At 33.7% G+C, this 16,592-nt stretch overlaps 2 protein-coding genes and 1 long non-coding RNA gene across 3 annotated transcripts; all 3 read left to right on the top strand.

Moving 5' to 3' along the window:
- The first annotated feature begins 589 nt into the window (after positions 1–589).
- Positions 590–2,286, top strand: LOC111702851 (uncharacterized). The gene is made up of 3 exons (XM_023474632.1): positions 590–836; positions 1,122–1,206; positions 2,141–2,286. Exons 1-3 carry the CDS (start codon positions 662–664, stop codon positions 2,235–2,237), a joined length of 357 nt encoding a protein of 118 aa, XP_023330400.1. The 5' UTR covers positions 590–661; the 3' UTR covers positions 2,238–2,286.
- Positions 2,287–2,618: 332 nt separating this feature from the next.
- On the top strand, positions 2,619–5,147 carry LOC111702850 (uncharacterized). Its single transcript, XR_002765505.1, has 3 exons — positions 2,619–2,763; positions 4,000–4,133; positions 4,443–5,147. It is a non-coding gene; the product is annotated as an uncharacterized LOC111702850 (long non-coding RNA).
- A 6-nt stretch (positions 5,148–5,153) lies between these two features.
- Positions 5,154–16,193, top strand: LOC111702837 (serine beta-lactamase-like protein LACTB, mitochondrial). Its single transcript, XM_023474618.1, has 17 exons — positions 5,154–5,243; positions 5,869–6,318; positions 6,614–6,727; positions 7,331–7,407; positions 8,127–8,199; positions 8,575–8,722; positions 9,164–9,269; positions 9,798–9,931; positions 10,061–10,143; positions 10,426–10,605; positions 11,092–11,468; positions 11,834–11,874; positions 12,308–12,367; positions 12,730–12,821; positions 14,199–14,279; positions 14,696–14,774; positions 15,579–16,193. The coding sequence occupies exons 1-17, from the start codon at positions 5,154–5,156 to the stop codon at positions 15,674–15,676; spliced, it is 2,283 nt and encodes a 760-aa protein (XP_023330386.1). The 3' UTR covers positions 15,677–16,193.
- The last annotated feature ends 399 nt before the right edge of the window (positions 16,194–16,592 follow it).

Here is a 16,592-nt window from a genome sequence, read left to right as displayed (position 1 = left end):
AAAACCCTTCTTTTGTAATATGGATCCAGCAATTTTGGAGAACTTGATTGATATCATTTTTTATTTAGTGCTTAGGATCCAGATCAAGATTTGTTGGATCTGCAACATTTTCCTTCCTAAATTTGAATCTGCAAAATATACGAGGATCCAAAGATATCCAAGGGGCAAAATATGAACCAAAAAATGTTAAAAACATTTTTCTCTCAATCCAAAACTGAACTGTTGAAAAGGAGACATTATATAAAATTTCCTAACCTCTGAATAATTTATGAAGTATAAGCAGAAAAGTAAGTGAAAAAAAGAAAAAATTATTTGAAAATTCGGGTATCCATTTTTTTCAAGGAGGATCCGCGATCCAGATCCACATCCCCATAAAAATGGATCCTAAACACAGTCTTTATTAGTACTACTCAAGGAGCATATTGTTAGGTTTCTGTGGGATTCTGCAGATATAGTTTTGAAATTTGATTAGAATAAGACAAAATGCATTTATTCATAAACAACACAAGTTTTAATTTTGAATTTTTTCTTATTTTTCAAACCATGTATGCAAGTCAAGAAAAAAATATTTTTGAAAATAAATTTCCACCGAGTCTAAAATTTCAATTTTACATTTTACAATTTAATCATTCTCAGTACAGATGTCCTTTTCAGATTAACCATGGCTGATTTATTAGTTTTGGGTCCTGGAAGACTTGGCATAAGAATTGCCCAGAAATGGCAATCTGAATACCCTAGTTCAAATATCTATCTCAAGTTCAAATCAGAAAATCCAGAGCGAAGTAAAGAGATGGAGGAGAAGGGGTTCAAAGTGTTGTCTGAAGGATCTGATATAAGTGAGTTCTCGTAAAACAAGTTTAATTGAACAAGACATACATGGTCAGAGCTGGGAACTTTTGTGTTGATCATTCATAATCCTGATCATGTGATCTCGATATCCAATTTTTTTGCGGATGAATTTTCAATCTCTTTATTTCAGTCATCCCTGCAGGGTACGATTACCATGCGGGATATTGAATAAAGATTAAATTAATCTGCAGATTAACAAAAGATCGAGATCAAGTAGTGATCTTGATATTCACGTTACAAGAGTTCTCAGCTTAGGAGTGTTAATTATTTAGAGGTGAATAAAGTAGTATTCTGTGCTCCTCCACACGGAAACCCAGATTATCCTGCAGACGTAGAGCAAGGATTCAGCTTTCTCAAGTAAGTGACCTAATGCCATACTTTAACTTCTTAACATTCAGAAAATAAAAAAATGACAATTTTTTAATTGTTAACTAAGACAAATCTTGATTCTTAACTTTTATGTAGATGAATTTACATACTTTGTATTAAAGTGACTGGACACTTAATTTCAATAATTTCAATCAAGTGACCCTCCATTAGTAAAGTGGGATTTCATATTTGCAACTGTATCCTTTAAACCTTAACCTGATCATTGACAATGGAGATTTCTGTGTGTTTTATGGCTAACAATTGTGTGCAAACTGTACAAGGAACCTGGACTGAATGCTGTGTACAGTGTACACTGTACACTGTACATCCAGTGTGAACTTCAAACAAATTGACTTATTTCTTGGAAAATATTTTTCTGTGACCCAATAAATATCTAAATTTGTTAGATTTAAAATTAATATTTTACTATGTTATCAATAATTTCAATGATTTCTGAGGATTAAATAGGATTAGCTTTGTCACCCTTGATCATGCAAAGGTTTAAAGGGTACTGTTGTGAATCAGACATTTTACAAATGAATAATTACATAATATCAAGTCTACAGTCCCTTTACACAATCTAATATATGTTTTTAAAGATAAAATAAACTAAGGTCGAAACTTTTGATTGAGATTGGTCTGGACTCTGGGTACACAACACACACCAGCTTTTATTTGGATTTATCATTTTCCCGTACAATTTGGGCATGTTTGCGCGAAGCGAAAAATAAATTTTTAGGGGAAAAAATGATTTTTAGGGGAAAATAAATATTTTTTTGGTTAACAATTTGCAATTGACGTCCAATTTATCATTTCAATAATCTTCAAATCTTCAATAAACTTCGTCCTCCAAAATTCGTAAAAATATTTACTCCTGATTTAGCCTTCTGTTACCTCACTTTTCATTTAGAAAATATTTTAGGAGTAAAGGAATCTTGGTGTTTACCTCCTCGGGTAGTGTATATAAGGAGAATAATGGTGGTGAAATAAATGAAGGAAATTCACTGCAAAATCATTAAAATTAAGCAAATAATTTATTCTTTCATAAACGTCATTAAACTGAGACTGCAGACATAATTTCATATTATGCACAATTTAAAGAGTTTCCTACCCAATCCCCAGTGTACCCTTTAAACATTTAAGAGATAATCCTTGTTTTTCTATCTTAAAGGGAGTGTTCGCGAAAAATGAAAGGGCGTATAGGCTCAATGCGATAAAAAAGCGCTTTTGATCGCTACTAATCTTACTTCTATCTGTTGCGTTGAGTACCTAACTCTTCCAGGGATAATAATCATCAATTGCGACTTGGAAGCCATTTGGATGCAGATGCTTTCCCTTATGACAGGCTAAATTATCTCTACTCAATAAGAAAAAAATATGTAATGATTAATCTAAACTAATATGTTTATTAATTACCATTAGGGTGGGTGTGTAGTTCGGTTGGGAGGACTGTATTCTGAGGATACTGGAGTACAGAACTATTATTCACGGGGTGGAGAATTTACAGGCAAACCTGATGGACTAATAAACTTTATTCACTATCAGGTAGAAATATATCTAAAGCGGAGATTGCATAAATAGCATTGAATACAACATTTTATAATAATAATAATAATAATAATAATAGATTATCCTTAAATTTTAAGGCTATCCCATGGATAAAAATCAACATTTAATGTTATCTGTTCTAATTTTATTTATGAACCCAATTTGTGAAATTTGTGAACAATAAAACGTAGAATTGGACGACGTGATTTGAGCAATCTATTGTGTATTTGATGTTGTTATTTTACTTAAAAATCAAGTTATTAAGTGAAATGTATCTGTGAACTTTTAAAATATAAGCTTGAGCACATCAGTCGTCTTTGTATTGCTCATTTTCATGTGTCTCACTGTTGTTTGGTTCTTAAAAGATAAGTTTCTCAGCTGTTAGATTTGGGTTATGGAGCCGGTTCTTTTTAACACCATACTCTTTAAGGAGGCCAGTCCGCACTATCAAAGTTTTATAAAAGATCAAAGTTTTTCCTATTATTGAACTTTTTAGGAAGCTTTTAATATTCGTTTTTCGTAATTTAAATTATTTCTACTTTTTACTATTGTGAATTTTTGTGAAAAAAAAACAACATGCACAATGAAAACTAATGCTCAACAGAATCAAATTGTTAACTTTTTCGTTAATTTTTCTCGAGAAACTCTAGGATGTTAGAGTTACTGTTGAAACCAAAATCGAAATATAAGATCCTGTAAAACAAAGTTATAATGTTAAATATGAAAGGGAAATTTTAAGTTATAAGCTGAAGGGTTTTGTTAAGAAATGTTGGATGGGTCAATCTGATGATCAACCCAGAGATGATTTCAACGATGTATGGGGGGGAGGAATTCCAGAAGAAATTCTGAATTGAAGCATTTTTCGAAGCGTGTTCTTTATACATAAAGTTATGAGTTACAGCTATTCCCGGCATTACCTAAATATGGTCTTATTGCCGGAGATAAAGAATATTGTCAAAATTTCATTTTAAAAATAAAATCTTGAATATCAATCAAAAATATTCATTTTCTTAATCGTTTTTAGATGCAAAGGTGGTATTGCAAATTATGTAAAATTGTCTATGTGTAGCAACATTTTTGTTTGATAACAATTCAGATCTCAGGCAGATGATCTGAAAGTTTAAATAAAGAAAATCTCGCAAGAAATTCATTTTCTTCCTTTCTATTAGAAATTTCTAGTTTTTTTTCTTCAATTAAAATCAAGAAAGATTTTCTTTGATTGGTAATATTCAGGACGCAGCTTCTGCTGTTGTTAGCTGCCTGCAAAGCCCGGAGAAGGTTGGAGGAGAAGTTCTTCTGGTTGGAGATGGTATTCCTGTCTCGAGAAATCAGATTGTTGAATATATTCAAGCTTCAACTAAATACCGGTAAGAACATGAAGAATCAAGATAATTGCGTCAATCCAATGAAGTTTAAATTCATAATTCGTAACATATAAAGAATTAAGCGGCTAACAACTTCAGAGGAGTAAATTTTCTTGAATAATCGTTCTCTCCTCCCCACCCTGTGCCAACTAGTCCTAGTTTGCGTGAAATCCAAACAGTTTGTCAGAATTTTTTTCCGCAAAATTAAGATTGCTGTTGGGGGGGGGGGGCTGGAAAATGAACATTTGGGAACGGGGTTACCTCTTTTAAAAATAAACCCTCAGACATGATTTAAATATTTAATATTTTCAGTGGTGGACCAGAAATCAAGTTTACTGGAGGCGACGGGGTTGACGGCAAGAAGTACAACTGTTCAAAGATCAAGAATCTGCTGGGTTGGAAACTTGAGTATCCATCTTTCAAGGACTTCATTACAAACCTGTGATTTATTCTTTTATTGTGAAGTGCAAAGTTCTTTCAATTATACAATTTACACAGATCGCGAACATATGATCTGATCATCTGTGATAATTCTTGTTAAATATTTTATAATTTTTGATAACTTGTTTTTCTTCCATTTTATCCTTATATTTGATAATAATACATTTAGATTATTGCCTAAAAGACCATGTTAAAAGAACTGTAGAGTGTAGACGTAATTTCTAGCTCGGCACTCCATTTAGAGAAGAGCATTTCAAATTGACAACTGCACCGTACAAACTTCTTTCGAGTAACAATGAAAAGATCGTCGTTTTGTCTTTCTTGGCAAGAGTAAAAAAGAGTTTCTATCATTGTCTCTTTAGCATGAAAGTTTTAAAGAGAAACCACGATTACAAACAATTCATTTTCAAACAGAAAATGAAGGGTATCTTAAACACCCTTTATCAGAGAAAGGTTCCAGTGTAATTTTTTGAACTCCGACTCGCCACTCTGAAATTACGTCTTGTGTCCGTTGTGAGTCGAACGTATGACATGATAAAGATTTATATTTTTGAGATATTTTAGTTTCATTTTCAGGTGAAAATGCTTGGTCGGGGTTTAAAAATAACTGGTTTAGCCAGTCTAGCTTCAGCAACCCTGTACAGCAATCCTGATTCTGTACATAGTAGTCATGTACACAACCCAGTTCATGTTTGTCAAGATACAAGTCCAAATTTAACCGCATTTTCTTCGTCAAACCACAATAATATCACGAGCTCAAGAAACTGGGAAACTTCGCTTGTTATTCATTCAGGGAAAAAATTTTGCATTCTAAAAAAAAATAATTTAATTTTACTTACTTCAATTGGCAATGTTCAATTTTGCATTTAACTGCACGAGGCTTTGATACTTGTAATTTTTAAACCGCCAACAAAAGCTTACAGTAGTTTTCTAAATAAACTCTGGTTTTATCTAATATTTTGAATCCTAATCCGATATTTTTTGTCGCTATTTGAGAAACAAGCCTATAAATCAGAGTTTTGTCTTAAAATTGAATTGTTGACTTTTGAAATTGCAAATCGAAACAATAGATTTTAAAACCTGAAAAATTTAAGTAACTTTTGTTTAAAAGGAAGAAAAACCCTAATTTAGTTATGATTATTGGAATCTGAAAACAGATTAGAATTAAATATTAAAAATGCAAAAACATCAAATGTAAAATTTTTGGTAATCTCAGAAACCAATAAATGTGTACCTGCTCCGTTCAATCCTGTCTTTCTATCAGATAAATCAGGTAAAAAAATCGGAGATATATCAGGTACAAACCGTTCTAGATCCTTCCTCTACTTCTGGTCCGGAGATATATCAGGTACAAACCGTTCTAGATCCTTCCTCTACTTCTGGTTCGGAGATATATCAGGTACAAACCGTTCTAGATCCTTCCTCTACTTCTGGTCCGGAGATATATCAGGTACAAACCGTTCTAGATCCTTCCTCTCCTCCTGGTCCGGAGATATATCAGGTAGAATCCGTTCTAGATCCTTCCTCTACTCCTGGTCCGGAGATACCTCAGGTAAAATCCGTTCTAGATCCTTCCTCTACTTCTGGTTCGGAGATATATCAGGTACAAACCGTTCTAAATCCTTCCTCTCCTCCTGGTCCGATCAGGTACCGTTTTATATATTCTTCCTCTCCTCCTGGTCCGGAGATATATCAAGTACAAACCGTTCTATATTCTTCCTCTCCTCCTGGTCCGGAGATATATCAGGTACAAACCGTTCTATATTCTTCCTCTCCTCCTGGCCCGGAGATATATCAGGTACAAACCGTTCTATATTCTTCCGCTCCTCCTGGTCCGGAGATATATCAGGTACAATCCGTTCCAGATTCATATTAAATAATTAATCAATTACAGAAATGAGGTACAATCAAGCGTTTACAGCTGCACTAAAGTTAATTGTCTGCGTAACAAACTCGAATTATAAAGATTTTAGTAAATTCTTATTTGAAAATTGACCAATCTCCTGAAAATTCACCATTGATAACATCCTTGGTTAATTTAGGAAGAGCTTTTTGAAACTAAGGATTCTCACGAGAATTCAGGAACTGACGCTAAATCTGGATCAAGTGCAGGTCGAGGGGAAGATCAAATTGATTTCAGAGTTTACAATGCGGACGTAAGTATTGTTGTTAACCGTTCTCTATTAATAAAACTTGGCAATATTGTGTCCTTTAACAAAATGGAAAAACGATCGTAATAGCACGATCGATATTGCAATCGATTTGGATTTTTTTGTTTGTTATTGGAGCGTTTTTGGGTCGTTTTTTGGCGTATATCTTTTGTCAGGGTTCAAATTGTAAGAAAAGCAAAGGTTTAGAAATAGAATACACAATTTTAAAAACATTTGCTTTTGACATTTGCTCTTCTTACTCTATGTCAAATCCGTGGAATAAACAACCCAAAAACGAAGTAACTCAAGGCACATCACTAGATAAAAGTGCTAAAGATTTTAAGATTTTGACATCAAAGACGACTTGGAACTATCATGAAATATCCCGATTTTATATTTATGAAAATTAAAGAAAATGGAAAATGCAATTTTATAAAGTATTACCATTAAGCATCCTTCATTTTCGAATTAGACTAGATCCAATCCATTTAAGATTCTTTTATTACGGGTAACTCTGTTTGTTCAGCATATTTTAAAAGAAATTAAAAAAATAGTTCAGCGAGTTTCCAAAAATAAAAACTACAAATAAAACTGATTTGTTTATTTTAGCAAGTAGTCCGGCCTAACGAGCTCGGCCGGCAGCAGGTCCAGCAGGAGAAACTCAAATCGGCCATCAGTAAAGCCAGGTCAGAATATTCAGATTTTTAAACATTCTGGCACATTTTCAGATTTCTTGAAACCATTTTTTGCCTAAAATGTTTTTTTTTCTACCCTGGATAAAATAAAAGATTTGTTGCAAGGGCTAAGTAGAAGAGGTGATAAGTGTTAGTCCTTAGTTTTATTGGGTCCCTCCTTCCTAAATTCTGATAAATGCATTATGAATTCATGTACTTCCGATTTCCTTGCGATAAATGTTTGAATTCAAGACAAAGGATTAGTTGAGAACATAAAACTACTGACATTGCAATTTTTCGAGCAATGTACTGTGTGCATTGAGTTAATACTTGTTAGTTAATTGTGCCATTCAATGATCAGAAGTTCTTAAGAGGAAAAACCTCCCTGTTCAGTCAGTTTAAAAATTTAGCAAGTGCGGACGGTTGTCAAAAATTGTTAGTTAATTTATTATTTAAATATGACTAGGATTTGGTAGGATCGATAGGATTGTAGAATTAACAGGATCGATAGGATTGATAGGATTGTAGGATTTATAGGATTGATAGGATTGATAGGATTGATAGGATTGATAGGATTGATAGGATTGATAGGATTGATAGGATTGATAGGATTGATAGGATTGATAGGATTGATAGGATTGATAGGATTGATAGGATTGATAGGATTGATAGGACTGATAGGACTGATAGGACTGATAGGACTGATTGATTGATTGATAAACTCTGTTTAGGGATCTGTGTTGGTGTAAGATGTATGAGGCTGGGTCTCCTGGCATGGTTGTATGTATATCTGTCAATGGAAAGGTAAAAAAATAGTTTTTAGTACATGATTTCGGGTCTCTACAAGTTCTCAAAATGTAGGGAGTTCTTTTCCATTCGAGATAAATATAACATTTTAGAGACATACTCCAATTTCATGGGGGGGGGGGTGGAGCGGGAGGGGTGTGTTGTTCCTTTCTTTATGAAGCAATGATTCATCGACCAAATGCGGGTAAACAGGGGTAGTAAGTATGAGTAACCAGGGCAACGCTGGGTTCCCAAGCTAGTATATATATATGTCATATAGCTGGCCAAACGGCTGGATCAAATATGCTAAAATTTTTCCAAGATGGATTTTTTTTTCAAATATGTTTTTAAATCTACGGGTTACTCCGGTCACTTCAGCTAGTTTGTATTCAGATTGTATGGCAGCATGGGTTTGGATATTCTGATCTTGAGAACCGTCTACTTGTTGGAACAGGATGTATCATGAGGATTGCCAGCATCAGCAAGTCCTTGACCATGGCGGTGCTCGCTAAACTTGTTGAGGAGGGGAAAGTTAATCTAGGTAAAGATAAGACCGGCTTTTTGTCGTCACGACAAAAAGCCGTATTTTTCCCTATGTTAAATTTTTACACAATGGGGATTAGAACACATTACTGTTTATGAAGCGCTAGAAATTTGTTACTTTAAAGTAAACTAGTAACCTAAATGTAGTTTATCCGTCCTCAAAAACTGTTTACGTAAATTCAATTGACCATTTTTTTTAAAAGTTACACACCCGTTCAACAACGATACCCTTTAACAATGATGAAGATACATTTGGGTTATTTTCCTTTCTTGTCTTACCTGCATAAATCTGCAAGTCACTTTCAAAGATAAACTGCAGTCGAAAATTTGAAATTATCATTGTTAAAGCCGGAAAAGAGTTTAAAATATAAAAATATAGATATCCATATCATTGTTAAAGCTGGAAAAGAGTTTAAAATGCTACATGTTCCTTCTTCAGATGATAATATATCGAAGTATATTCCGTCCTGGCCGGAGAAGATTATTGAAGGGGAGAAGGTTGAGCTGACCGTTAGACAGCTGTGCTCTCATATTTCCGGGGTCAGGTATTTGCTTTCTTAAATGGGTATTTAAAAATACACATTACAGATATATAACGCCATTATTTTATAAATTGTGACCACAACAAAGCCTATCTTACCACTCAAATGTTGTCCCTAAGAATCGTAATATAAAATACTCTCTGTAAAATGTCCATACAGAGAAACTAACCGAGAAGGAAAATATACTGTGCGATTAAAAAAATGTTTCAATGTCTTTGTCCTGTTCATAAAACAATATGAAGTACTAGCTTAAGGAACCCAGCATTGTCTAGAACCTAATTTTTCTCAATAGAACATTCCCGTGGTTCAATTGACTTTCCCAATCAAAACTTGAAGGCAAATCGGTCATGGCCGATTGGGGTTATGAGATGTGACCGGACATACAAAAAGCAGATTCAAAAAGCTTCCTGAGTTTTGATCGGACAAACAAATATACAGCAGACAGACAAACAGAGATTACAACTATATATATATTTATATATATATAGATAAATGGAGTCCTCTTCATAAATTAATTTTTTCCCTATTTAGACACTATGATAAAAAGGATGAAGATGAGACGAGCCCGGAGTTTGATAAGAAAGAATATTACCTACAGAAAGAGTTTAAATCCACTGAAGAAGCTCTTGCTCTGTTTAAAGACGACGCGCTTATGTCAAAACCAGGGAAATTCACAATACTGGTGGTCGGCAAGAAAAGGGGGTGGGGGGGAGCTTTCACCAGGCTCTTACTTGGTTTTAATTAAACTGAAACCAAAGAAAATTGATGTTGGTTCAATCAGTATTATGAACTAGGGACCAAGTTTTTGTACTCAACACACGGCTTTACCCTTCTAGCAGCTGTTATTGAAAACGTTACAGGGGAAAAATTTGATAAAGTAGGTTTTCATTTATTTATTAGTATTTCTATACAAAATACACTAACATCTTCCTCGGAATATCGAATAAACCATAATAATTCAAACATTCTGATAGATGTATAATGTAATGCATATAACAAAGTTTTATATCTCCAACATTCTTTTGGTAATTTCGAACAAAATGCTATAGGTAAATATTAAACAAACAAAATGTTATGTTTTTTATTTTTTACACTTGTGAATATTTTCAATTTATTGTATCTTTTGAATATGTTCGTATTTTCACGATGATATTTTTAGTACATGAAGAAACAGTTTCGTGAGCTAGGAATGAACAACACATATCTTGACGAGAACGGTCCCATTATCTACAACAGATCTAAGTACTACGTTCGGGATGCGCATCATCGGTTGAAGAATGCCCCGTATGTTGATTGTAGCTACAAGTGGGCGGGTGGAGGATTTTTGTCTAATGCTCAGGTAAAATCCACGAATAATTAAATGATTTTTTCCTTTACTAGCCTTAGAGGGCGCTTCGCGCCCATCTTCTAAATTAATTGTGAACATGTTCTCTTTGTGTACATCGTAAAACAAAACAAAAATAATTCGCGGATTTTCACAACGAAATTTCGTGGATTTTCAAAATTTTCAAAAAATTAATGAAGATCGAAATTTGATGGAGACAAATATTTGAAATTTTGATCATTCATAAACCTTCCCTGGGGCTCCGTGAGGTCCCACAAAAAATTTGGGCCCGATCCGTTCAGCCGTTTTGACGTTTATTGGATACAAACAGACAGACAAACAAACAGACAGACAAGCCAAATTTATATATAGAAGAGAATATTTCCCAAAAGCAGAAAGTTGATTAATTGGTAGAATCTGTCAAAAACTTATCAGCTTTTTGCCTCTTTTTTTAGTACTTAATTTTTTAAGAATTCCGTTCCCTTACTTTTCGTTGTCTAGGATTTAACAAGATTTGGCAATGCTATGCTGTACAGTTACCAGCGTAAACCAACCAAGTCGGAGAAATCGGGAAACCCTAACTCCTCCAAGGCCCTGGAACCTGTGCCTGGTCCTGTTCCTGATGAGAAGGCGGACCTCAAGACAGAGTCCAGTCCTGGAACTGAAGCAGATGAGAATATCAAGGAGAAAAGCGTTCCTATCCTTATCAATCAATCAATCAAGCCTGGAGATATAAAAACCTGTGATAATCATGCAAATAATAACCTTACCACCTCCGCCGACTCTGCTGAAGAGGCTGATAATGAAAACTATGTTGGAATAGAAGATGTGGAGAACTCTATCGCTCAAGATGTTGTTTTTCAACCGGGACCTTTTAGGAATAGAAAGTTTAATTAGAAGTTTTCAAATCAGTTTTTAGTCTGAAGACATTAATTAAATAGTTGCAACGGTAAATGGCCTCTCATGTATTACTGCGAGCGTTTAAATTTTAAAGCCATCCAAATCAAATCATAATGTACAGGGATTGCTTGAGACATCCTTCTTTTGGGTTAGAGTTAAAAATTTTCTCTCTAATTTCTAAATTTTCAGCCTGATCCATATTATGCATTTGAATTCCCAATCAATTTTACGACTTTTTATGTCTGTTTGCTGTACGGAATAAAGTTTGGATTAAGTTGTGATTCCCTTTAAAAAAGATTAAAGCCATATTGTTATTTTTATTGAACTTTCCATTTATCGATAGTGCTGTGAATAAGCAGGCCCCGACTAGGAAATTTCTCCCAGGTATTCCTGATTTCAACAAAATTCTAATAGAGTATGATATGTAAAATCAAATGTTAAAAGAGTATTACATTCTATTTATAGAGGAACATATCATGCTCACAACGATGCCCTTTAATAATTTGGATATTTTCTATATTGTTTCTGAACCAGTAATGCGTAACTAACTTTAATAAATAAACTACAATTTAAAATAATTAGCTTTCAAAGAGAACATGATCGATATGCCATGCATCCTTATTCCTTTATCGAACAAAGGGTTAAAGGGTACTGTTGTGTGTTGGACATGCCATTCTGTAATTGGAAGGTCACTAAATTAAGTCTACAATTGCTTTAAATTTTAATTTTCAAAGACCATATTCTATTTAGTGTAATGGCAAGATCTTATTTCTGCTTAGTAAAAAACTTTATCCGTAAATATTATTTGTTTAATAAGGTTACTTAAAATCTGAGACAGTCCAAGAAATGTGGAAACCTGTACCTAGCACAAAATTGGGTGAGCTTTAACAATTATTTTTTTACCAGACTCTTTTTAACTACTTCCTACAAATAAACTAAACTTAATTATAGGATGTCTTTTATTGGTTTAAAATATATTTTATAAATCGTAACTTAGTTTTAAAGATATTTAGATAAGGTTTTCGACTATGACTGCACACATTTCTTCAAGGCTAAGGTTCTCAAAACCATTTAATCCATTGGTGGTCGAGTTGGATTTGTTCTTGACAGCTGCTGAGTAGGAATTGGTCAGTTTCTTCATATCTGTTTGCTGAGGAGCGGGGCCGTTTGTCCCATCGGACCATACAGGATAACCAAAATCTAGTTCATGGTCCTGCTCAAAATGATCGACTTTTGTAGGGTCTTCAGAAGGATTGTATTTGGTGGATTCATCTGGAGTCTCTAAAGAACTGGGCGCAGATGGTCGCATGTACGTCAGGGGCGTGAAGTCAGTAGGACTCGGTGTAGATGAGTAATCATACTGTGAACCAGAGTAGTCGACTGGACTTGGAGTCTGATATATTCTCTCAGCTGGGCTTAATGGTGGAGACGGGAGGTATTCTACTCCATGGTAAACCATTATTGTTGGCAAGGAGTGCTGGATATTTTCAACTCCTTTGTTGGGCGGAGTCGAGTGTTGGATATATTCTACTCCAGGATATATGTATTCATCATGATGGATGTATCCAGAGTATCCAGGAAAGGGTACTTCAGTAGGATACATGTATCCCGTAGAAGGAGGAGAAGATATGTAAACGAACTCTGGTTGAAGATTAGTAAATATCTGCATATTGAGATCAGATCAATATTTCAGCTTAGACTGATGGTTAGCTTTTTGTATTCTTCGAAAGAAAACTGTACGGTGACCGTCAGCATTTCATCAACACAGCGTCTGTGAGAGGGGGGGGAGGGAGGGTTACATAATTGTCTAAAAAATATTTAATTTTTATAATGTAATCTTTTATGCAATGCCAATTTGGATCCAGTCCATGGTAAAATTTTCTGGAATTATATTAGACCCGGATCCATTTAAACATGGTAAATTTTTTAGAAATTTGTTGTAGATCCGGATCCAGGCCATGGTAAAATTTTCCGAAATATTTTAGATCCGGATCCAGATCATGGTAGAATTTTCCGAAATATTTTAGATCTGGATCAAGTTCATGGTAGAATTTTCCGAAATATTTTAGATATGGATCAAGTTCATGGTAGAATTTTCCGAAATATTTTAGATCTGGATCAAGTTCATGGTAGAACTGTCCGAAAATATTTTAGATCTGGATCCAGATCATGGTAAAATTTTCCGAAATTATTTAAAATCCGGATCCAGATCATGGTAAAATTTTCCGAAATTATTTAAAATCCGGATCCAGATCATGGTAGAACTGTCCGAAAATATTTTAGATCTGGATCAAGATCATGGTAAAATTTTCCGAAATTATTTTAGTTCTGTATCAACATCATGGTCAAATTTTCCATGTCATGGTCAAAGAGAGGGGGCAATTAGACACTTTGTGACACCAAATTTTGTACAGACTGCGTTTGGTCCTAATAATTGAAAAAGAAGGCTGAAATTTTGCATCATCATTTATATAGATCACTAAAAAATTGAGATCGGAGGTCATTGACTTCCATTTTGACCACTATGAACTCAAAAATAAGGGATAATCCAATTATTATAAGTTTAGGCTTGTTTTCATTTAATTTGCTACCACAAAAGTGATGTTCTGATATGTACACATATATCCAACCTCCATTTTGAACTCCATTCGATAATGACCGGTTTTTTGGTATTCCGAATTCATTCTGATACCCCTTTTTGACCTCAGATGATCCTGGGGGTCATGACCTCCAAAATTTGCTTACCTCTGGAGGTCAAATATGAAATCAATGCAAATAATGCATATGAGGTATCAAATCATAGGTTTTTTGGTGTTCTGATTCCACTCTTATACCCTTTTTTGACCTCAGATGATCTTAAAGGCACTTGACCTCTAGATATAAATGACCATTTTTGGAGGTCATTAGCAAAGGGAGGTCCAAAATGAAGGTCGGATATATGTATCTATATCAGTGGATGACTTATATTTGGTAACAAAAAGTACGAAAACATGTCTGATTAACTTAAAATAATTGAATTAGAGTTTAAAAAGTGGTATTTTCTCATATTTTCTGAGTTTATGGAGGTCAAAGTAAAGGTCAGTGCCCTCTGATATCAATTATAAAAGCAATGTTTCTAAGAAACCTAGAAGCTGAAAAACTTGCAATTTTTTTCCTTAATTTTGTAAGTTTTGTTTCGATGATTTAATGATTGATTATCTCTTTTTCAGCTCCAAGCTCAGGAGTAGTTGATCAGAACAGTTTACCCCAGGGAGTAGTAGTGTCTATACTCTGCAATCTACAAGGTTCACTTTTATTCATAGTTTTGTAAATCATCAAATAGTTTTTTTTACAGAGGTATTGTAGAAAAGGATGGTTTGTTTGCTGTCAAAACAAAATGTTTTTTGATTTTAAAACTTTTTAATGTGCATACACGATGATAAAATGTCAGAAAAGTTTTTAAATTTACGGAAATTTCTGGCTTTCTAGAGCAGAAACTTTGCCAATTTTGATTTCTGAGCAATGGAAATCTATATAACTAAAGTTGTAATCTGTTTGTTTGTATGTTCGATCAGAACTCAGGAACCCCTTGACCGATTTGCTTCAAATTATTATGGGGAATTGGGAGAACCACAGGGTCCCCTTTTATATGGAAAAATAGCAAAAATCGTATTTTACCACAACGCGCATGTAAATTGCGACAGCAACTATGAGTACCCTGGGCAACACTTGGTTCTCAAGCTAGTTTACGATGAAGTAGTTGAACTAGTTACGACTGTATCAACTGCTTCTTTTCAAGTATAGTTCAGCATAGTTTCATTTGTTGACCAAAATTTTGTCACATTTACTGAGTCATTGGTTCAAAATTCAATATCTTCCATATCACTTATGAACCTGAACTAAAAGGATACCTCGTTCAAATTGAACCGCGATCATAAAGTCTCAGCTTATGTGTTCAAACTTAAACATTGCAATGTGGGATCTAAATAAATCTGTCTGATTATATGCAATGCTTTGTTTGCTCTACACTTCATAAACATGTTATTGTAAACTATTGATTAGAATTGGATTTAATGTAAAAATGAACCTCTTTAACTCTGTTGCCGTAGGTGTTGGTCTGAACAAGCTTGCAGTGGATATTGCTAAATCATTTGAAGGAGTTATTACAGAGAAACCGGTGAAAGTTCAGAAGATTTATCAGTGTTAAAGAATTCATTTGTCACTAGCTCGGAGAGTACAGAGTATCAAAGTATCATATAGTCAATATTGAAGCAATGAAAGGGACTGTAGACAAGATTTCAAGCGATACTTCATTTTTTGGATAGGAAGTCTTATGATATGTCCAATGTCCATGTTTTATGGTCATAAATTGTTTATTCTCACTTGTGGGTGTTCAACACAAGTTACTTGCGGGATTCTGGTACAGAAACAGAGCTAAAAATGACTATATCTTCCTATTAATGAGGGGTCACTGAAAATTACGATGAAAGTTCTTAAAATAGGATTTAACAAGAAACAAATTGTCAACATTGTGCGTTGGGCACGCTTACAGTGACCCGATCTTTATGTGAATTAAAAAGAAAGAAAACAGAAAATCGTCCAACTCGTAATCAATGTTCTTCTAGAAAAATTGTTTATTTTTATTTTGAGATGTTTAAATTGGCTTTCTAGTTAAGTACAGAGTTTAATAGAACATTATATGAACATTAAAAACTTTTAAAATCTTTTAGGTATACTAACTTAGTTTTAAGGTTTTCTAAGTTTTAAAAAAAGCTTAAAGTCATGTTTTCCGAGGTAATTGTCCTCTTGATAAAGAAATAAACAGAATATTTGAGGGGTTTTAATGCGGAATTTGTTCTTTTGAGTAACATTTATTTTTGAGTAAATTAGCATTAAAACAACACGAAAATTCAGTTTGAAATTTAATATTCACTTAAATTTATAATCTTATTTGTCATATATAAAGGTTAATTGAAAGGCATGTTGCAATCATTGTCAATCATTGTCTGATGAAACATTGTGCAATTTCTATATATATATATAAATATATATATAAATATATATATATATATATATATATATATATATATATATATATATATATATATTATATAATATATATA

This window comes from Eurytemora carolleeae, unplaced genomic scaffold (assembly GCF_000591075.1).
Source record: "Eurytemora carolleeae unplaced genomic scaffold, Eaff_2.0 scaffold107, whole genome shotgun sequence".
Classification (NCBI taxonomy): domain Eukaryota; kingdom Metazoa; phylum Arthropoda; class Copepoda; order Calanoida; family Temoridae; genus Eurytemora; species Eurytemora carolleeae.
The sequence above is the reverse complement of the archived record's forward strand: the minus strand, read 5'-3'. Positions and strand labels throughout refer to the sequence as shown.

Excerpts from the sequence above, each read along its gene's own strand:
- LOC111702837 (XM_023474618.1), top strand. The coding sequence starts at position 5,154 with ATGCTTGGTCGGGGTTTAAAAATAACTGGTTTAGCCAGTCTAGCTTCA. Across the intron at positions 9,932-10,060 it reads CGCGCTTATGTCAAAACCAG|GGACCAAGTTTTTGTACTCA; the intron begins GGAAATTCACAA and ends ATTATGAACTAG. Across the intron at positions 10,606-11,091 it reads GATTTTTGTCTAATGCTCAG|GATTTAACAAGATTTGGCAA; the intron begins GTAAAATCCACG and ends TTCGTTGTCTAG.
- LOC111702851 (XM_023474632.1), top strand. The coding sequence starts at position 662 with ATGGCTGATTTATTAGTTTTGGGTCCTGGAAGACTTGGCATAAGAATT. Across the intron at positions 837-1,121 it reads GTCTGAAGGATCTGATATAA|AGGTGAATAAAGTAGTATTC; the intron begins GTGAGTTCTCGT and ends TTAATTATTTAG. Across the intron at positions 1,207-2,140 it reads CAAGGATTCAGCTTTCTCAA|GAGTAAAGGAATCTTGGTGT; the intron begins GTAAGTGACCTA and ends AAAATATTTTAG.